The 23,105-nt window shown below is 42.7% G+C and overlaps 1 protein-coding gene across 4 annotated transcripts in view; it reads right to left on the reverse strand.

Annotated features, from left to right (window-relative positions):
- STARD13 (StAR related lipid transfer domain containing 13) overlaps positions 1-23,105 on the reverse strand; it is a 499,956-nt gene that overhangs the window by 16,429 nt on the left and 460,422 nt on the right. For all 4 annotated transcript variants that reach the window (XM_059996021.1, XM_059996020.1, XM_059996018.1 and 1 more), the window contains 4 exons: positions 19,352-19,415; positions 7,405-8,804; positions 6,161-6,334; positions 4,845-5,004 (listed from right to left, as the gene is read on the reverse strand). In XM_059996021.1, coding sequence (XP_059852004.1) covers positions 4,845-5,004; positions 6,161-6,334; positions 7,405-8,804; positions 19,352-19,415 — 1,798 coding nt within the window. The remainder of the gene's footprint in view (positions 1-4,844; positions 5,005-6,160; positions 6,335-7,404; positions 8,805-19,351; positions 19,416-23,105) is intronic.

Raw genomic sequence — 23,105 nt, forward strand, 5'->3', positions numbered from 1 at the left:
GCTTCCGTGTCTGTCACTGGTGGGCGGGTGACCTGGGTAGACACACGGGGACCCACACTTGGTTTAACATTCTGCGGTCACCGTTTTGAAATTCTTCATAATTTATTTGCACTTTCGTTTTGCACAAGGCCCCACAAATTACACAGCAGGGCCTGCTCTCATGTACCTCGAAAGCACGGCTCTAAGACTCTCTTAAAAGGTAAGAATAGAGGTCAGCAATGCGAAATCCATTTTTTAAGCTTTTCTCTTGCACATAATCTCTCATTTTAAAGATAAAAGGATGAACAATGAGTGTTGCTCTGATCTAGTTTTACTTTCCTCTCTCTTTAGTCTTCTACCCAAAAACTCAGCTATGAGAAAGCAAGGACTCAAAGTGTAATTTAAACAGATAGGCGCTGGAACATCACTTATCTTACCCGAGGTAGGCAGCAGGGAGGGTGATGAACAGGCGGCAGGTCGAGGACACTTGTACTGAGTATGAAGTGTCTTCCCAGCATAATTGGGCTTTTAAAACTTACTGCTCCATTAGAAGGAGAGCCTGGGCATGAGTGCTGCATTAGAACTCAAATTTCATCTAAATAATATTAAATCTCCTACTTGGCATCCTGTTTATGCTAATCCTTGCAGCACTTAATGATGTTTGTCAGGACTTGCATTTCCTCTTCTTTAGGGATGTGCTCCGCTAATGAAGAAAAGTTGCTTTTATTGAGAGAGAGAGAGAGGTTCCTAAGAACAGTATGTGGTGGGTTCTTATTTGGAGCACCGCAGGTTTAGCCACTCTCTGCCGTGACTTCATATTCATCAGGGGCTGGGTATAACCTGTCCTTCTGTGCAGTTGATGTAGGGCAGAAATAAAGCTCAGCCACAAAGCCCGCTCGTCTCACAAACTGCTGCGTCTGAATACAAATGGTTCAGAACCGAAGGCCAAACTCCCTATTTCATCTCCAGCCAGCTGCCAGGGCAAAAATGGATACACTGTGTTTCCTCATGTGGAAGCTGTTCTGCACTTGGGGGTGCAGGTGGAACGGTGGTCTTGTTTCAGGACCCTGTAGGGCTGACGTCAGCTGTTTGCGATGAATGTTTGAGAAGAATGTGTAGCATGAGGGAGAGAAGCTGAGCTTAGTGCAGGAAGCCCCCCTCCCTGGGATGAGGGGCTGAGCCTTGGGGCAGTCTTGCATGGTGGTTCGAGGGGACCATGTAGAGGCAGGCAGGCAGCAGAGAAGCCAGTTAAGGGGGGTTTAGAGGAAGAGTATTCTGAGACCCTCTGGTCTTGCACGGCCGGGGGGCTGAGATCTCAAGAGCCTGTGTAGACCTGAGTCTTCCTTTCAGAGGAGGTGCGGTTGGCGAAGGAAGGACCCTCATCTCGTGTGTGTCCGCTCCTTCCTTGTGACTCTTGTCCCTCCTCTTTCTTTTCTGATTCATTGGCTTTTATTTGCTCGAGTTTGCTCTTAAATCTCTAAAACAGTCTTCCTCCTGAGCCTGGTTTTCTTCGATTCTTATTATGTTTCTCTAGTTTCCCCTTGTCCCTTCCTATGACCACCTTCCTTCTTCACAGGGACCAGAGGGGGGCTCTGTGTGCTGCCCACACTGTGTGCTGATGAAGGGGAGGGACATACAAGGTGGGGGCCCTGCTGGTGTTGAGTACCCCATAAGGGGAGGAACTGGATTCCACGAAAGTCCCTTTGACATCTTGAGGATTTTTTCTTTTGACGGATACAAGAGAAGGGTTGCCTTGTTCATTGCGGTTACATTTAGAATCAGTATTTATGTCTATGAAATGAGTCTTTTTTCTTATAAAGCTTTGCCAGCATACTGTTTTTCAGTGTGGCGTTCTTCCAGATTAAAAAAAAAAAAAAATAGTTATAGGCCTGAAATGGAGGCTGGGAATAAGCCAGTGAGTAGAGATTGAGCGGGTTTCGGTGCCACTGTCCTTCTCTCTGTTCATATGACTTTGTCTTCAAACAGGACACTGGGCCCAGTAACAGTAGTGATGCCGGTGATATTCATTATTCAGAATCTGCAGGGGGCGGGATTGGTTTCCATTCTACATAAAGACTATGCGGGGAGTAGAGTGGTGGTATTACAATGCATTCATACCCAATCTTGTTCGAGAAAGAATTCAAGGTGACTTACAGTGATCTATAAAGTACAGTAAGACGCAATTAAAGATAATAGACGAGAGGACTAGAGCAAAAGGAAAATAAAGATAGAAAAGGTTAGCAGGAAGTAGGAATGAGGTTCACACACAAAATTCATGCCCCCAAATTATATATATTTACTACAGGCAGAACGTGCATTTGGCTTCAATAATTCTAGCAGCCAGTGTAGAGAGGAAAACATATCCAGCTGAATGAGTCTGGAGAACCTCATATAAATACAGACCAGTTACCTAAAAACAACCATCTTTTCAGGTGCTGGGGCCAGAGAAAACAATTCTTTCATTCTTACAGAAAACACACCACATGATATAATGATCAACATCATCAACACAATCCTGAGTGTGAATTCATCAATGAGTTGTTTCGGGCCACTTTTCAGAGTGTCCCTCAATGCTAGAGATGGCATCACCCCAAAGTCCACTGGGACAAGCAATTCTAACAGGTGGTAGCAAAGTGCACTTGTTAAAAACTTGGACTCTGCAGATACATCTTCAAGCAAGTGTTGGCTCCACCATTGCCTCCTAGGGGCTAACCCTGCCCAGGGTGGATATGGGATTAAATGAGGCAATGCTTACAGGATACTTAATATGATCCCTGAAACATGCTGGGCACGCAAGAAAGGTTACTATTATTGAATGAATGGCACAGATGGCCTGCATTTACTTTAAGCATTCCTGAACAAACACTGTTTTCTCTGAGTAGAGCTTTTGCTGATAAGCATCAGCTAGCTGGCTATCCATTAGAATGTTTGGAACAGAATATTTTCTATGCTTGGTAAAAGGCAGAGCCGAACACTCTAAGGGAACCGGCCAAGAGGGGAGATGAGTCTTACACACCCTTAGGAAAACTGAGAAGCTTGGAAAAACATGTGTCCGAATAACAGGCTACTCTCCACAAAATACAGTCTTGGGTCTGCACTAATCAACCAGTAAAAGTACAACTGAAGCCACGAAGTCCTATGCCAGAGGGCGTGGTTGCAGTACTCGCAGGGCTGCAGAAGAGAGTGATTAGAGTGGGCGTTTCCAAGTATTCACTTGAGCCCACCTCCCCAAAAAGTTTCCTCAGTAAAACACCCACAGACCCTCTACCTTTGATGAAGGTGTGCTTTTGATAAAAACTCTAAAATGAAAAAAACCCCAAATCTAACACTTAACAAACCAGATTCAATGGATTGCTCTACTGGGATGTTATTCACAAGTCAGTTAATATTGGGGCATCTGCCAAAGATGAGCACCATTAGCTTTAGACAAGTGGTCCTACCGCCCTTCTTTCTGGGAAACAACAGGCAAGCCATCCAGGCCATTTCCCGAACAAAGCAGCCATCACCACCACAACAGCAACCACTGTTACCCTCACTATAACATCTAAATATGAAAAAATGTAGGCATGGGTATTACCTAGATTAGGAGTGGGAAGGGAGAATGGAATAATGCATTTAGTTCAATCAGCAATGGCATCGAATGAAGAAGTTACTCTCATTCTTACTGAAAACTGGTATCGGATTCATTAAGAGACCATCTTGATTCTTAGCGTGATCTCAGCATTGGGGTAGAGACAAGCATCAGTTCATGAATTCGTGTAGCTCAGCTCATTCCTGTCCGCTGAGCCCAAGGCCAAGGGAAAATCAATGAGAAGTGCAAATAATCTTAGGTTGGCACAGATTATTCACAGGGCATTACAGAGTATGATGAACAAAAGCCATTATAGAATAGTTGCCTGAAAATACCCCCACTACTCAAGGCTGTAATTTATCAAGCAGAATTTCATTTTGGACCGAATGTCTAACAGAGAAACTAATGAGTGTTAATTCCAAGGAGCAAAGGCTTGGCCTGGTTAATTATAGGATGGGTTGCTTTCTGGGCCAATCAGAGTCCACCATTGTGATGCCCCCCACAGTCCTGGAGACAAAAATGATCTCCAAGACTTTTGTTTAGCTTGAGCTTTTTAATCAACTCCACAAGATGAGGGAATATTTAATTTAGCTGATATTATTTTCATATTTTTAAAAGATTTTTTGATGTGGACCCTGTTTAAAGTCTTTATTGAATTTATTACAATATTGCTTCTGTTTTATGTTTTGGTTTTTTGGCCCTGAGGCATGTGGGATCTTAGCTTCCTGACCGGGGATTGAACCCACATCCCCTGCATTGGAAGGCGAAGTCTTAACCACTGTACCGCCAGGGAAGTCCCTATTTTCCTATTTTACTTGCACATTTAAAAAAAAAATAAATAAATTTTTTGAAAGATATAAATAAATTTGTCATGGTGCTGCTTCAAAAAAAATTTAATAAAGGGAGATATAAAGACCTAATTCTGGTTTTAAAAAAAAAGACAAAGAGGGATAACAGAATGCTGTGAAATTAATGGTGGCACTGAGACCATAATTAAAAGGAAATGCAGTAGACAGCTTTACTCTCAGTTTCGGGGGAACACAAATTAGCCATCACGGGTACAAATGATTCACGTTAGCTTTCTGCAGTCACTCCAGGGTGTCCTTCAAGTTGCCAGTGAGGAAACATCCTCACACAGCTTGACAAGGATGTCACCTGGTCAGATTAAATACTGACCTACAAAGATCACAAGGCCTTTTATTTTGGAGAGGCATGTCTTGTCTGATCCTGGACAGATCTGGCTCTGCCTGGCACTCCGTACAGCCCAGGCTGTGCTTGGGATTTACGACCCTACCTGATCGAGGCAGTTGCTGCGTAGATACCTCAGGGCTTGCTGGATACTCTGTGGCAGGGGCTGTCCCGTTCTCTGGACATGAACGATGAGAGGAATGCCAAAGACTGTCTTGTCTCTGTAATCAGGAACTTTCATCCTCTTCATGAACTTTGGAACTGCCCTAGAATTCACAGAAAGCAGGTCATGCACGCCTCGTGGAGCACACTGTGGGGACAGGCTGTGAGAGCAAGAGGGAAGCCAAGCTTTTGTTGGCATATTGGACAAGCACGGGGGGATTCAACGTTTCTCTCTTAATTACTCACATTACATGGAAGGACTGTGTGTGCCCCGTGCCTCTGTTAGACCTCTACTATTAAACAGCGTGACTCACGTTAGCAGAATGGATTTATGGCCCTGCTTTCAAATCAAGTGCTCGACTTTCCAGTTTAATGGTGATAGACACACTTCTCGAGTGATAAACACTTAAACGTCCCCAACAAGACATAACAAAACAAATTAAAAAATACATCAAGAAGAAGAAATCTGGTTGGGGTTGGGGGAGAAAGACGGGGAGAGAAGATAAATCACATTTCTAGACTATATCCTTACTTTTCTAAAACCAGTTGTACCTTTTAAAGGAAATTTTAATACACAAGCATATATTGACTTAACCACGCAATTTATAACTTTCTAAAATATTTTTATAAAAGCATTGCCGATTCTTCTATATGACAATTAACAACACATTTTATTTTTTTCCAAATCCACCAAATCATCTAAAATAGGTCCACATTCAAGTTCCAACATATGCTTTTGTCAATTCCTTATTCCAAAGGTTTCCTGCATATTGTTGTTTTCATTTGCCAGTGAAATAAAAGCAGAACTGCATTTGAAGAGTTCAGTGCTCTTCGAATGAAGCAGTGCTGTAAGTGTTGAGCTCTGCATTGGGCCAGAAGGTGCAAGAAACAGATGTTTCTTTGCAAACTGCCAAAATTACTTGATGGCAAGTTTATTTTTAATGTCTCTGTTCACAACTAATTACTCTTTACTTGTCCTTTTTTCTTCTTGGAGCCTGACTGCCTTCCCTGGAAACTGACAGAGAGCTACAAATAAAGCAATGCTTCCTGCAGGCTACATCACATCGAAGCTTTGGATCGAAGCTTTGGCAGCCCAGAGGCGGGCAGTTAAGGCAGAACTCTGGGCATTATTTTCAGGAGATTGGCAGTGAAGGCAATGAACGGATTCTTCAGAAATCAGAAAGTAAATACTGAAGTGTTCGTGATCACACCCTGAGCCCTGGAACAAACAGTCCCCTCCTAGGTGAATGGGCTACGTACCATGTCCAGCCGTGTTTGTTGGACATGGAGTGCTTTTCCATGATGGCCGTGAGGCGAAGCAGGGAGAAGCGCTGGAGCAGGTTCAGCTGGCCGGCTGTCTGACCGCTGATGTGGGGCGACGCCGTGGACGGCTGCGGCTGGTGTGAGAGCTGGAAGCTGTTCCACCGGAGTCGCCTTTACCGGAAAGACCGTCAGAGAAGCCAGTCACAAAGGGCACGTGTTATCGGAAAATATAGGATGTTATTAATTGTTAAGTAGCTAATCAAAATAGGTTCCGAGCCAAGAAAACCACCAAGCAAATGGAACAGAAGACACAAAATGTACAGAATAAACAGAAGAAACTATTTTTCGCAAGTCTGATAAATCTGGAAAAAGTCATTATCTGTTTCATTAGGAGGCTTAAATAAGTGATATAATAAATTTTATGTGTTTGTTTATTCCTAAACTCATTCCCAAAGTGTTGAAAGCAGCTGAGACTGTGCGTGTGCGTAAGAGAGAGAGAGACATTCAGACAGACGGACAGACAGACAGTGACAGAGAGAGAGCCAGAGATCGCAAACGTTTGGGAGCTGTAGAGTACTGTCACACTGCTGTCTTGTCTCCGCACTCTGACTGGTGAGCAGCACTGACGAAGCACTACTGAAGTGATGACACGTCAGTCAATGAGCCCCGAGAGCCGTCACTGCCTCAGTGAGAAACCCAGCAGCACATACAGTAGGCTGTTCCTACTGCTTAGGCCCTGCCAGGGCCATTGTCTAAGGAGCTTCTGAAATGGTCGTTGTACAACAGCTTTTATGTACGTAGTAATCGGCATTTTCAAGCCAAAATAAACTTATGAAGTGTGTATACACCTTAGATCTCAGAAATTTCTCATGGAGTTTTTTAAAAGTTTAAAATTTGGGGTAGAGATGCTGTGCAAGGTCATGGGAAGGGCCTGTGCACAGGTCATGGACCTTCTCATCAGTGCTTTGCACATAAGAAGCGCAAAAATTTTTTTTTGCATAAAACCAAGATTGAATTAAAGGGTAAACACTAGGAGAAATGAATGTGAGTTAACATGGATTCAATCACCACAGTATCTGCACAAAAGACATACTACTACTGTTCAAATAATCCCCAACCACATACATCACTTAGGACAGTGTTAAATATTTAGAAGGTACTCTATAAATGTTTGTTAAATACATAGACCATAATTATTATGAAATGGATTAAACATCATTTCACAAAGTCATGCCACCAACCTGTTTGGCCTGGTCAGAGAGGCCCCTACTCCAGAGTCCCTCCTTTCTCTGACCCCAGCAGCCTCTGATTCATTAAGAGACGCTCCATCTCTTTCCACATCACTGGGTGTTGTCCGACCTTCGGAGACAGAATTGCCTTCGAAATCTAAGGTGATCTGACTAGGAGGGGGAAAGGGGCAGAAGCCAGCTTCTCCGGACAGTGCGTTATGTGCCTGCAGTTCAGGTACCAGGTTTTTGGACCAGTCATCCACTACCTCTTGGAGCCCGTTGACATGATGCAGAATGTCGTCCAAGTGAGGGAAGAGATCGTCCTTCTCCAAGTCCAGAAGATCCCCGGTGCTGGCATACAGGTGCGAGCCAGGGACGTTGTCATAGATGCTAACTCGACTCGCTCTGTGGCAGGACGCCATGAGCCTGGGCTCCCCGGCCCCAGGGCCCGGTCGTCTGCCCGGGGAGACGTTTCCAGTCCTCCAGTTAACCCCGCTGCTATTGTCTGCTGGTGAGAGGCTTTCGATAGAGAGCGCCTTGGGGAACGTGCCTGGTTTGTGGTCCTTGGGAATGTGCACCACCAAGTTCTCTTGGGAATGAAACTCGCGTGCGTGGTTTTGGTCCCCTGCACCCCACAGTGCTGTCCCCGCCAGCACATCCAGGTCTTCTAAGTACATGCCCCCGCGCTTGTGGGCCTCCTGGCATCTTCGCTCCTTCAGGCCGGGCGTGCTCACCCCGCTGCTGCTGTTTTCCGACAGGCTGCTCTCACCGCTCCATTTGCTGGGGCCCGGAAGCCCTGTTTTGCAGGCAGCGGGGGGTGAGTTCTGGAGATCTCCATTTGGAATCTGGATGCACTGCATGGCCTTGAAGGACTCGGGCTCCTGCTGCAGCACCGGGCCGCTGATCACCAAGCCCCCGGTCCGCCCGGACCCCTTCTGCCTTCCCTGCGCTCCTTTCCCTCGCAGTGTTTCCATGCGTTTCAGAAAGGATTTGGCTCTGGCCCGGGAGGGCTTCTCATTCTTTGGGTGCAAAGGGTGCTGGAGACCGTCTCTGGGGGACGGCGGGAGGCTGCTGCCGCCCAGCGTGGCGTCCAGCATGGCTGGGCCGTGGGCGCAGTACTGCCCGGGGCCGTCCAAGGCCTCCCGGCCGGCGCCGTAGCTGCCCGGCTGGCTGTGGCCGTCGCTCCCGCCGCTGCTTTCGCTGTGAATGGAGCAGACCTCGGGCTCGCTCAGGTCGGTGAGGACGCTCTCACTGCTGGTCGTGTTTCTCATCGTAATGTCTCCTGACAACCCGTTTCTGTCTCCGCCGGGAAACACTGCGTGGAGGTCGTCCACGCGAGACCACCGGCGGCTGGTCCTTTGGAAAGTCCATTTGTTGCTGATGCAGAGATCTTCCTCATCAGAGTCGTCACCCTGGGAAACATCAAGGATGACGCGCATTTACAGGTGGCTGGGATGGAGAGGGGAATCTAGGTGAGCACAGGCACGGTACCCCCACCTCCTTTTTCTCCTTCCTTCCCTGTCGCGCGTGCTCTCTGGGTTTCCTGGGCACCTTCGCTGGGTCCCTCCACCGTCTTTATGGTCCCTACACCCTCTTCCTTCCCAGTAGCTGGAAGATTCCTTCCCAACCCGCAAAGCTCTCTTCCTTTCAGTTTGCCTTCCTTCCTCTCTGAGAAGCTTCCTTGCCTGATTACAAAGAGGGCGTAATTACCATCCTCGAGACAGCCTAAATATAAAACACCTGCAGTTCCCCTTTTCACAGAGAAACTTAATCCTGCCATAAAATGCATTTACTTCTTCCCTGAAACCTCTTCATGGAGCCCTAGGACCATATTTCCAGCTTCCCTCTTCTGAACCTCGGAGCCAACACTCCTTAGTCTCCCAGACTTGATTCTTAGCATATGTTCCCTGTGTAAGTTGACGGCAAAATTATCTCCGAATTCCTGGAAGTAGAAACTTGGGAGCTATTCTAGAGACCCCTGGTGGAGGAGAGTCCAACCCAGCCTGCACGGCCGGGCCGGCCTTCTTGGTTTTAATTACCCCTGAATTGGAGTGCCTTCGTAGGACACGCTTGTCCGGGTGCCGAGGCCCCACTGCTCTGTCCTGTCGTACCTGCTCCACCTCACACATTTCTCTTACTTGTCTGGGTTCTGCCTGAATTCGTAGCACCTGAGAGAGGAGAGTCTGGTTCCCAGAGATGGCTTTGTTTAGGCCATCTAAATAATTTCCTTCTGAGATGAACGGAATCATCTGCTCCTTCTTCTCCTCACCATGCGTATGACCAAGACCCAACTCTGAAATGATTCTCAGATCCGCTCCCCCACTCTTATCTTCACTCCCATTCCCTAGTGCAGGTCCTTGGCACCTCTGGCTGGGTTATCACAGTAAAAACCAGGCCAGCATCTTCTCCATCTAAACAGCTTTCCAAGTGTAATCCAAGTACGATCACAGGATTTCCCAGTTTAGAAGCTTTCAGTTTCCCTCAGCCCTCCTAAGTGTTATTATGGCATTCGAAGCTCTTTTGACCTGATTGCAGTGTGCTTTACTTATTTCAGCTGTTCCTCCCAATCTTCCTGCATTCTGTTCTCTGACCTGCAACTACGCCCCAACACCCAGCTCTGTTACAGGATTAAGAGCCTAAGGGGTATATATGGTCCCCACATCCTTCCCTGGTCCCTGACCATTCTTGGGTACTCAGCTCATGTGTCCCTTTGAAGTCTTTCCTGACAGCCCCAAGGCAGTGACTGCACTCCCTCTGTACTCCTGTAGCATTAGGTTTAGATCTTTATTGTAGCATTTATTATAATACTAACTTAAACTCATGTCACAAGCACCCACTCTCAACATTTACAGGTAAGTTCATCAAGCATACAGTAACTGCTCTCTCTATATATATATCTATATGTGTGTGTGTGTGTAGTTAATTGGATTAAGTTTATTTCACTTTATTTTGACATCTGGTTCTAAGACCTGGTTCCCAGTGCTAGTAGTTAATACCAGTTAGACTTAGGTGACTGTACACAAGTTGCTTACTCTCTCCAAAGTAAGTTTTTATCATTTATAAAATGGGAGTAAAAATAGGCCCTGCCTCATAGGTTCGCTGTGGGGATTAAATGAAGTACTGCATTAGTAGTCCCTCACTGAGGAGTATTTGTTCATTTGTTATTTTTCAGTGTCTGTTCAGTGGCTTCTGTGCTACCTGTCCGTGTAAGACCGATGGCTTATCTATCTTTCTACATATCTGACATCCACCTTATCTCCTCTGGGCTTTGCAATATATTGTTTTCAAGGAAAAATAAACAGATGCTTAGTCAATAAATGTGGGGTCTTCCCATTCTTATTTATTTCCTGAAAATCTAGGCTTACATGAGTTGGACTAAATGACACATTTGAAGTTTCAAGTATAAGGTGAAAGAAGGTAGAAAAGCATGGTACTCACAAAGAATTCCATAGCTGTGGGAACACAGTAGGAAATTGGCTCTGAGTTTTTAAAACGTTGTACAAAACTTTGGCGAAAGAGTTTAAAAATTGTACAAATGGAAAAAAAGGCAAGACTATAGGATGATGAGTCAAAAATATACTTTCTTTGTAGCATTTTCTACTTCCTCTTTCCCTGTAATGGATACAATAAACCCTGAAATCTGAGAGTCATTTAAATATCAGGTACTGTAATAGGTTGAAGGTTGAGTTTATTGGATTTTCATGTCACATTTCAGGAAGCTAGTGAGGAGAAATTGATATTAAGTAAGCATTCTGAAAAAGCCTTTTAGCAAATAGTTTCTGAGAAGGCAAAAGAAGGATATGCTTTTAAAGAAAATACAGATATTTAAAAATAGAAACTACAATATTTAGTGTTAGCTCCAACGAGCTCTCTAAAGCGAGCCCAAACTTGGTTACTGGTGCTAGCAAACCACATACTAGTTGGATAAGGACTTCTTTATGTTGGTTTAGAAAAGATGCCAAGCGGGCACTGTGGGCTGGGGATGGAAAGCCTGCCCCTGTCTGCTAGGCTCTAAAGAGCTTATTATACTAGCTGTGGGCAAAAAAGGGATATTTAAAACCCAACCAAGGCATATGAGAAAGTGGTAAACTCCTGGGAAAAAAGGCAAACAGTTCAGGGAAATTTTGCAGTATTTAGATGGTTTGAACCAAAACAAACAAACAAAAACCAAAGCAATAAAAATCAAAAATAAAACAGAGAAAAAAGAAAAAAATACCCATCTCCTTTAGTACCCTGTGCATGCAATTATCATAGTACATCCAAAGGGTACTGACATGATTCTGTGTCTGTTTTTCCCACTAGTGCAGGATCTTTGAAACTACTGATAGTGACATACAGTAAGAAATACATTTTTCAGTTATAAGATAAATAGGTACTAGAGATGCAATGTACAACGTGATAAATATAATGAACACGGATGTACGTTACATGTGAAAGTTGTTAAGAGAGTAAATCCTAACAGTTCTCATCACAAGGAAAAAAATTTTCTTTTTCTATTTCTTTCACATTGATCTATATGGAATGATGGATATTCACTAAACTTATTGTGGGAATCATGATGCATGTAAGTCAAATCATGCTGTACACTTTAAACGTATATAGTGCTATACATCAATGATATCTCAATAAAAATGGAAGAAGCATAAAAGGAGTAATCCATATACAGTACCTAGAACAGTATATGGAACATACTAAGTGTTCAATAAATGTTATCTGCTAATTTTAAAAAGTACATTTTCCATCACTACTCAAGGCCCACATACAAATTATGCTAAAGTGAAAGAAAGAAAGAAAGAAAGAAAGAAAGAAAGAAAGAAAGAAAGAAAGAAAGAAAGAAAGAAAGAAAGAAAGAAAGAAAGAAAGAAAGAAAGGAAGGAAGAAAGGGAAAGAAAGAAAGAAAGAAATTCGTACTATAATAATTATCTTTGTCCTCTGATACTTTATATTCTAGTTTAGTCTATTTCATAAAAAAATGTTTGCAACCAACCAAAAAATTTTTGATAATCCACCAACAGGCCACGATTCACAGTATGAAAAACACTAGAGTTTTAGTTTTTTTATACATTCACGGCATAGCAGATGGTCAGGCACATAGCAGACTCCCCAATAACTGTGAAAGTGTACTGATTGTTTAAGATGATCAGATTTCATCTGGTTTTTTTTAAGGCTAAAAACATAGTCTGTGATTATTTAGAAATGCAAAATGGAAACCTCTCGGAGTCAGATGTGTTTATGAGAAAAACACACCAAACTAACTTTATTCTCTTATCTTAATGATTTAGTAAACCATGGAAATACCATAGACGTGGAGTGTCTGGATTTCAGCCAGGAACTGACAAAAGGCTCTCATGATACTGTTGTGGCCAAGACGGCAAACTGCTGGAGGCTACAGAGCATTTTGTTAGTAGCTGGTTGAGTAACTCCATCAAAGAGTGTGATCAAACGACTGAAAGTAACTGAAGGAGAGATCTCTGGGGGGTGCTTTCAGGTTATGCCCATTTTAAGAATAACTTGAATGAGTCAGAAGAATTCATGTTTTTTAGATGTGAAGATGGCACAGATTATTCACTAAGTGATCTTGAGCAAGGCACCCACTTTGAGACTCAATTTTCTCAGCTGTAAAATGGAAATGATAACAATACACATTTAGCATGGTTTGTCAACAGGATCAAATGAGATTATATATGAAAATGCCCAATAAATGTTAAAGTGCAAGATAAAACTAATTATTGTTGTTAGAGCATAGTGATATTGAGATGCATGAAGATCTTAGCAGAATTGAAGGACGGCCTATTAATAAGATGAAATTTCATGAAGTAAAATATAAAGACCATAACTTCACAAATCTATTATAGGATGTGCAAGATGGAAAGGCTTGGTTCCTATTAATAGCCTTGAGAGTTGTAGCAGATTTAAGCTTAATATGAGTTAACCATGTAATGTGGCTACCAAACTATGATCACCACCTTAGGATACCTGACCAGAAGCATGAATCTCAATACTTGGAAGGTTGCAGACCCACTGTATTCTGCCTGGTCACATACATCAGGAACAATGAGCCACATTTTCAGGGGCACGTGGAAAGGGATTTACTCCTAGAGAAGAGTAATCAGAATGGCCAATGATCTAGACACCACAACCTTTTATGAAGGATGACTGAAAGAACTAATGGTTTGGTTTAGAAAGAAGGAACTCAAGAGCAGTGCTACTCGAAGTGTGGTTAAGGGGTTGACAGTCATCAAACTTACTAGTCTTCACTGAGATAAGTTCAGACGTTGAGAGTAAGCATTAAAACCATTTGTCACCATTTGGCAAGGCTGTGCTATACGAGTTCATGATCAGTGGACTTGTCTTATTGAACAGGGTTGAGACCAGGGGCGCAGTAGGTCATAATGTGTGACGTTTCAAGATTAGTTTACCTACCATAACCCAAAGTGTATAATGTACAGGATCCACTGTTTTACAGAAAGATAACTGCAGAAGTTGGATAGTAATGAAAGATTGAAGATGAATTTTGAAAATACAGCATCACTTACTTCATTTTGAATGAAAGGTAAAAAAAATAGCCAAAACTTTAAAGAATTACTTTAAGACTTCTTCTTTGATTCCACTCAACATATTCTGTGAGATGGGTTTCTTTATGATGACTAGTATTAAAACAAAGAAACAGGGACTTCCCTGGTGGTGCAGTGGTTAAGAATCTGCCGGCCAATGCAGGGGACACAGGTTCAAGCCCTGGTCCAGGAAGATCCCACATGCCGCGAAGCAACTAAGCCTGTGTGCCACAACTACTGAGCCTGCGAACCACAACTACTAAGCCTGCATGCCTAGAGCCCATGTGCCACAACAAGAGAAGCTACTGCAATGAGAATCCAGCACACTGCAACGAAGAGTAGCCCCCGCTCTCTGCAACTAGAGAAAGCCTGAGTGCAGCAATGAAGACCCACACAGCCAAAAAACAAAATAAAACAAAACAAAAAACAAAGAAACATTTTAGATATGCATTTTTCCCTGTGAGTAGTGTTGCTGTCAATCCAACCTAAATTAGATAACAAGCAAAAAACTCACTGTCAGGAATACTTATAGTCATAGTGTTTGATTGAAATGTGCATACAGACATTTAACATGGGGAATTTCAAAGTAAACTTTTTGTTTAGTTCTGACAGCTGAACAACAAAAAAAGTTATAAGTGCAATCATGATTCTTCATATTAATAGCCTAAGTATACTTTTAATAAAAATATGAATAATTTTTGTAATTCTTTTCTATTTCCTGTTATATTTGTTCCAATTATATTTATTGGGATGCAATTTTGTATCTGTAGAGTCTAATAAAACATTTAGGCTTGTATTTTCTATAACCTTTTATCATTTCATAGTTCTAATAATTCCTTTGTAGTGAATTTTACAAACGTTATCTTGGTCAGTGGCAGACTGGAAATTAAAAAAAGAAAAATCAGTCACCATAGACAGTTTAAGAGACTTTGTTCTAGATTGAGCAAAGGTCAGAAAACTTTCTGTAAAGGGTCAGATAGTAAATATTTTAGATTTACAGGCCATCCAGTCTGTCACAACTACTCAACTCTGCCTTTGCAGCCAAAAGAATGGGTGTGGCTTTGTTCCAATACAACTTTCTTTACAAAAGCAGGAGCACTAGTTTGCTGACCCCGGATCTAGAGGAAGGGGAAATCCATATTCTGTGCTTCTCCAGAGAAAACAGCTGGAATCAGATGGGCAAATTTACACAGAATCAGCTTTTAGCTTATTATATGGAAGACTTCTGGTAATTAGGAAAAACCAAACTGCCTTGCAATATAATGAACTCATCACGTCTAGATGCTTACAAACAGAGCCTGAGTGAATTATGATAGATGCTCTAAAAGTATATCCTGTACTGGATGGGAGACTGGAAAAGATGAGCGAAGATCTAACTCAAAGATCCTATAGTTCTAGGACATTCACGTGCAACAGTCTTCAAGACTGTATACTCTCCAGCCAAGCGAATGATGGAATGAAATGTAACTTCTTTCATGTGACGCTGCTGTTCGGAGCTGCCAGGAGGTGTCTTATTTGGTGGGAGATTTGAGGTTGTGAAAGGCAGGGGGCGCCGGTGGGGTGGATTGGGAGGCAGAGGTCAGGCTCCCTGACGACACCCGCAGCTCCTTTGAAATGCCCACGGCATCCAGGCCGGGAGGTGCTGGCTGCAACGTGGCAATTAGTCATTGTTTCTGTGTGGCTTTCCACCTTTGGCCATGATTTCAGAGAGCTTTGTTAAAACTATAACTTAAACCAGAAACTTCTTTTGAAGCTGCTCTTTCTCCCCTGGGAAATCTTAGGTAAGAGTCCCGTGTTCGTGCGCGTCCCTCTCTTTCCTCATCTAACAGAGATCCTTATGGGAGTTCGGTCTCTGACTTTAGCTTTGTACTCAGAGCTAAGCACTATCGCATAAACGCTAACCGTAATTAGGGGATTTCAGTGTCGTCATAAAGCAAGTGTGAATTCTGTAGGTAATAATGAAGAGAAACACTTTTCTGAGAAAGATCAGCTTTGCAAGTGCCTTGGGGTTTTTAATTTAGATGAAACGCCAGTGTTTGGCTTTTTCTAAAAAATGAAAACATTCTTAGCTGAAATTATATATGCTTCAGAGACAAATGCCCACCAGACACTGCAAAAGAAAGGATTTTGTATTTTTTAAACAAAATTTGACCATCTCTTTCCGCTGGAAACAGGAGCCCATACAAGTCCACAGCTGTGAGAGGCGGCTAATGCATAGTTACACAGAAATTTAGACGTTTATCTTCCATTACAGTTGACTGGAGCTGAGCGGCTGAGCCCTCCAGTTCAGAAGCAGGGACCTGCCACTTGCAGCGCTGCAGGGGGAGGAGCCTGAGGCCCGAGGCAGACAACTGCTGACGTCCCCAGGCTCTCAGAAATGCCGGGTTTTAGTGAGTCTTTCAGTGAGGAGCCTGGCCAAGACTGAGGACACTCTTCTCCACCTGACTCTCACAGGGAAGGTAATCTCGATCTTTAGAGGATTGCTTCTCTCTTCTGCAAAGTGGTAAGGTGCGATTTCATTTCTCCTGGTGCTTTACAAGCGAGTGGCATTTGATGTACAGGAAAAGTGCATGCCTAACTAAGTATGAATGAGGCTTCACCATCTTTATGTATTTGTGGATTCTCTTTTTTTTTTTTTCTGCCTTGGGTCAACCCACCAAACTCTTCAGAATTAAACAGAATTAAATGAGAACCAAGTTCAAAGCAGAGCAATGAGATTCATGACTCATTCACTATGAGAGATCCAGAGATAAATTTCCATGAAGACATTAAATAGATCATGGACTTGAGTACAAGACAGCAAGAAATATCCTGCTTCTAAAACAACAATAAAAATACATAATTGTATGTATTGCTGAGGAAACCCTTCCAGGTCTCAGGCCAAGGGTCAGAAGCTCATGCCAATACGTTTCTGAATATCTCTGAAAGGCCAGGAGGGGCAGTTTGCGGCCAGAATAGCTGGGCTCAGATCCTGCCTCTGCTGTTTCTTCGTGGCTCTGGGCAGGTTACTCATCTTCCCTGCCCTTCAACCTCTGCATCTGTGACACGGGGTTAGTGATGAGGAATAGTGCCTGGCACAGAGCGGGCACCGCGGGAGCTCGTTAACCACACCACAGAGCACTGAGCAGGCACACACGGCCCTTCTGAGGCCCAATGGTCCTGAAGGGAGAAGAATGACTGTGGCCCTGGACGGCTAAGCCATTTGGGGATGACATCGTGCAGCATTAAACATGTCTGGGCCTCTGCAGATTAGAGATGAACATTATATTTCTATTTCTTGGATTGATTAAAATGGGGACATACCCAGAGGAAATGCTACTGTCTTTTTTTTTCTTCTTCCAAACAAACTAATTCCAAAGTTGGTTGAAGCTCCCTGTGGTGCTTGGTTCGCGAGTTTCATTTTCTATTTTTGATCATTTGGCCTAGTCCTAGCCTGTATTTATTTTTGGCATTTTTTTGCAGTAAAATAAAGGACTAGCCTATGACTCGGGCAAGGGACAGATCATGGGAACACGTGCCACCACCAGGGTCTCCTGCATAGTTGCTTAGACCACAGTCACAGATGCTGGTCATGACTGAGATTCACAAGTGGGTGGAGATCACCCACTGGATTCATTTATTTCAAAATTCAGGCCATGAGTCCCCAGTTTACAATGTGGAAAGCAATGTTTTATTCAAGTGCATGCATCTGCGGGGCCTGCAGCTAAGTAGGGGCTGTAAGAGTGTGTGCCACTATATCCAGAGTAAGGACTAAATTAAGAGTCACAATACTGAAGCGACCAACTTACAGAGGAGCTTTTGTGAAGGTAACAGAGTCTAACAAATGTTATTCAAGCCTATCTCACATGTGGGTTTTGAAATGCCGGCAATAAGGGAAGAATCCAATCACACCACTTGGTTGAAAACAAATCCCGTTGTTAGTTTTTGGCATTTGCTTTTGTGACACACAGCAGCTAAGGAGCTGCACCGGCAGCGTACAGACCAGCCACACAGGCGTGGCTACGCTCGGTTTAATAAGAACCACGTGTTACAAGCAAACAGTGTGTATGCTTCTCAAGGGGTCTATTCAGCCAGATAGCTGTTGGGATGTTTATTCCCACATTTACAATTTTTCTTTGACCTGGACAAACTGCTCATGTTTTAATATATTCTCTGGATATTGTTTTTCACCATTTTACCTCCTTAGCTTAAATCTTTGGCTCCCAGCTCAAACCCTAAACTGTTTTGAAGGTGAGGTCAACCAGAATTCATTTGTGCTTTTTTTGGGTGCTGTTTTAGAGCATAAATTCAGGTTAAAGTTATTTTTAAAGATTAGGTTACTCAGGAGTGACTTAAAATCCATGGGCTGTAATGACTTCTCTGTATAGACCAGAATAAAGAACACTTTCTTTTGACTCAAAGATGTTTTCTCTGCTTCTTCAAAATATACTAAGGCTTGACTTGTTACATACTGAAGATGTGAAATGAAAAAAGTAGGCAACGATTTCAATTCTGAGTTTCCTAAAAGGATCAATTCAGTGAGAAAGAGAGGTCTTTCAGTGCAGTGGTTAGGGGCCTCGGTTTTGGAGTTAGACACACCTGAAATTGAAACCCTGCTCCTCCACTGGTTGAAAGATCACGGGCAAGGGACTTAACCTGTTCAGGTTTTATTTTCCTTCTCTAGAAAACAGAGAATCCCTATCACAATGGATTAAATGCCATAACATAGCTCGTGGAAAACAGTAAGTGCTCAATAAAGTACAGCTTTGTTTCAGAACCAAAATCTCCTGTCTTATTCCTACAGAGGGAAGAGCACGTGCAAAGTCCTAGAAGAGGGAGGGAGCATAGTGGCTCGTAAAACTGAAGGACATTCCCTGTGACCAGAGAAAAGTGCAAGGGGCGAGAATGGAGAGATGCGGCAGGTTCTGAATCTTGCTGTTACACTCTCCCCCCAACCCCTCAACCATGATGAAACAAACCTGCCTGACAATGAATGCATCTTGACTGCACTTGAAAATAAAATGCCACAGGAAAGAATGAGGCAGAAGACACTTGGCCCCATAGATTCTTTTCTGCATTCTCTTAATCTACAAATCACTGTGGAGAATTTGGGTCTAATATGGAGTGGATATTTACAACTAAAACTTCTGAAAGATTATCATAAACAATTAAGGCATTTTACATTTTTATGCAAACCCTCTGATAAAACTAAATCAAAATGAAACAGTGAAACAAACAGACGTCAGCCTAGATATATAACAGACTTACTTATGATGTTTATGATGTAATGGGATATTTGGAGAACAAACACTGACGGTCGGGCATTTCAGAATTTTGCTTCAGTTCGTGTTGTTTTTCATTTGCGAATGCAAGCTTCTCCTATTGGTATAGCCATGGTCTCAGTAAGGTGTAGTAAGCTTACCTACCTTTTTCCTTTGGAAGTTCACATCAAGTTTCATTGAGGCACACTTGTTCAAGGTATTTAGTCGTCTAAAAAGAAAGAAAAATGTGATGATTGCTACCATTAATGAACCTAAATCTTCCTTCCAGTTTGATAATTCTCATTGATTGCCAGTGAAGTTGAAAGTGCAGAAGCAACCAATCACGTCCGAAGAAAGGACTGTACCCAGAGAAGGTACACAGTAAAAGAGTTCCCATTTGTTCTCCAGCCTCCAGACCTGAGAGGACCTTCCATGAAGCCTACCAATCCCTGCCCCTTCCCTTTCCTGGCTTCTCTTTCCACTATTCTTGGAAGCTGTGAGCACTTAGTTTTAGCCATACTTTCACCAGTCCCTCAATTCGTCTGCCACCTTGACCTTCCATCCAGTCTGTCCTACTAATTCCCCAAATTTGGATCAACTCAACCATCTGTCTTCTCTTCTGCTCTTGTGTAATAGTGCTGAATTACACATGCCATGGACTGAACTGTGTCCTCCTCAAACTCATACACTGAAGCCCTAAATCCCAATGTGATTGTATTTGGAGTAAGAAGTAATAAAGGTTAAATGAAGTCATAGGGTGGAGCCCTGATCCAACAAGATTAATGTCTGTAAAGGAAGAGACACCAGAGCGCTCCCTCCCTCTCTCTCAATCCGCCACGGGAGGACAGGGCAAGAAGGTGGCTGTCTGCAAGCCAGGAGGAAAGTCCTTACCAGGAACCGAACCCTGTTGGCGCCTTGATCTTGGACTTTCCAGCCTCCAGAACTGTGAGAAAATAAACCTCTGTTGTTTAAGACACCCAGTCTGTGGTATTTTGTTATGGCAGCCCATGCTGACTAATATATACATTTTGAAATTCTCCCTCAGCTGGGCTCATCAAATTGCTACCCAGCATTTATTTCATTTTTGGTCTCTGGTCAGCATCCATTCTCAGAGAATGAAAACTATCTAATCCCTCAACAGATGACTTAGCCACGACTGCCAGTGGGAAAATACAGCTTAAGTCACTAATTCTTTTAACAATTCTTTCCTTCATCATATAAAAGAGATGCTCCTATTCTTTTTCAAAGCTAACACTTTATCATGTGTCTGATTTCAACATCCACCACTTCATTGGGACTTTGACACCTCATTTATTCCCTCTCACCTCAGCAGACTCTTCACTGTTTTTTTCTCTAAGCTCATCCCTGTCATGAACAAACTGACTAACCAATTAGTTAGCAACCTAAATAACCATAATCAAGCAAACTACCAATTTTCCTTCAATCTTATCTTTCCATCAAGCAACTCTACTCACCATCCTGACATCCCCTTCCTTATATTATTCAGTTTGCTGAGAACATCCTTAATTTTCATTCACTCTTCAACCCACTGCAATCTAATTTCATGAAATTCTCTTTGCAAATGCCTTTATTATTTTGTTTTATTTGATTTTTTTTAAATTATAGCATATGGTTTAAGGAGTCAAACATTACCCCTCACGTCCTTTTCCATTTACCAGTCTTTGGAGGCAACTTTTTAAAGTGTTTCTTTTGGTGTTTACTTCCAGCAACATGTATATGCTGTTACTTCTTCATTTTTCAGTTTAAGCCATTATCTATTGACGTTGTTCTATGAAAGATAAAGTTTTTTTTACTATGCATTCCCCCCCATCCTCCTACATGCACATTTGTACCCTTTGCCTCTTATGTAGTTGTCATAATTTTGTAATTTTTTGATAAATCAATATTTAGTGTTTATTTTCTATGACCATGTAAATGCTATTCACATGTATATCATGCTCTGATTACTTTTCCTTTCATTCTAAACTTTTCATTATCCCAGGAGTTAATAAGCATCTTATTTGTTTCCTCAGTTTTCTGTGTACTTATCCTTAAATTCAAACTCAGACACTTCCCTAATTATCTAAATGTGTTAAAATATATCAGTCTATCTAATTTCCTTGGAGATGTCTTTCTCAGAGCCTTCTGACCTGTTCTAGTTGGGGTTGCTATATATATTTTTTCTTTTTAAGTCATGGGCTGATTAGATTTCTCAGAACTCAGCTTCTTCTTGAATGTGTTTTCCAGTGCTCTGGAGCTGAGTTACAAAAGAGGCCTGGGGATCTCAATATTTGGAATATAGGTAGACTGTCAATGGAGCCCCCATTTTCAATAGAGTATTCCATTTGCAGCAGTGTCTGATGTCCCTCGGTCCAGCCTCTCCAGAGAATAAACTTCCAGTCTTGTGCTGATGGTTAGGGAGAGAAGTCAGCAAGATTTAGCTTGCGGAGTGGATCAACGGCTCTACCTACTTTAAAATAGAATTTCAGGACTTCCCTGGTGGTTCAGTGGGTAAGACTCTGCGCTCCCAAAGCAGGGGGCCTGGGTTCGATCCCTGGTCAGGAAACTAGATCCCACAGGCATGCCACAACTAAGAGTCCGCATGTCCCAACTAATAATCGCACGCCACAACTAAGAAATCTGCATGCTGTAACTAAGAGCCCTCATGCCACAACTAAGAGTTGGCACGCCGCAACAAAAGATCCTGCATGCTGCAACGAAGATCCTGTGAGCCACAGCTAAGACCTGGTGCAGCCAAAAATAAATAATAAATAAATAAATATTTTTAAAAATAAAATAGAATTTCAAACAACCCTCTTCTTTTTTTTTGTATAAATTTTTAAAATTTTATTTTATTTTTATTTTTGGCTGCGTTGGGTCTTCGTTGCTGCGTGCGCGCTTTCTCTAGTTGCAGGGAGCGGGGCCACTCTTCATTGTGGTGCGCAGGCTTCTCATTGCGGTGGCTTCTCCTGTTGTGCAGCACGGGCTCTAAGCATGCGGGCTTCAGTAGTTGCAGCACCTGGGCTCAGTAGTTGTGGCTCACAGGCTCTAGAGCGCAGGCTCAGTAGTTGTGGCACACGGGCTTAGTTGCTCCGCGGCATGTGGGATCTTCCCGGACCAGGGCTCGAACCCGTGTCCCCTGCACTGGCAGGCAGATTCTTAATCAGTGCGCCACCAAGGAAGTCCCAACCCTCTTCTTTTTGACTCACCTTCAATCTCACTTCACATTTTGGATTTTTAGGATTTCTGTAGTGAAAATTGAGTTATTTTATGACTTTGTCTACTGACCTATGACTTTGTCCACTGACCATTTAGATTTTGTTTCTTGGGCTTGTCAAATCCTCTACCACATATTTTTGTTTTTCTGCTTTGAAAATTTGGTAACTGTGATTTCTCTCTCTCTGTATGGACATTTGCTTTCATAAAGGAATATCTCTCTGTAAATTAGTGGAAATTTAGAAGCAGCAAATTCAGTTGCAAAACCTCCCATCTTTGACCAATGACTTTTTTTTTGTATTCTGGTTGTACATAGATCTTACGTTTTCAGTTCAATGAGTTTTGGCAATTGTAACTACCCTCGAACAAGATAAAGAACATTTCTTGACATCAGAAGGTCCTCCTGTGCTCCTTTACTGTCAGTTTTCCCTACCACCACATCCCCTCCCGCCACTCCCAATCATCATATAAATGGGATCATACAGTATGTATTCTGTGTGTGTCTGGCTTTTTTCACTCATCACAATGTTTTTGACATTAATTTGTGTTGTGTATAGCAATAATCATTCCTTTTAACTACTGAGTAGTATTCTATGGTATGAAGATATGGTATGAAGTGTCCATGGGTTTACCCCATGGACACTGGGCTCTTTCCAGTTTTGACCAATGAGTTTTTAATCACCAAATTCCATAGTCTCTTTCT

Source organism: Delphinus delphis, chromosome 18 (assembly GCF_949987515.2).
Source record: "Delphinus delphis chromosome 18, mDelDel1.2, whole genome shotgun sequence".
Classification (NCBI taxonomy): domain Eukaryota; kingdom Metazoa; phylum Chordata; class Mammalia; order Artiodactyla; family Delphinidae; genus Delphinus; species Delphinus delphis.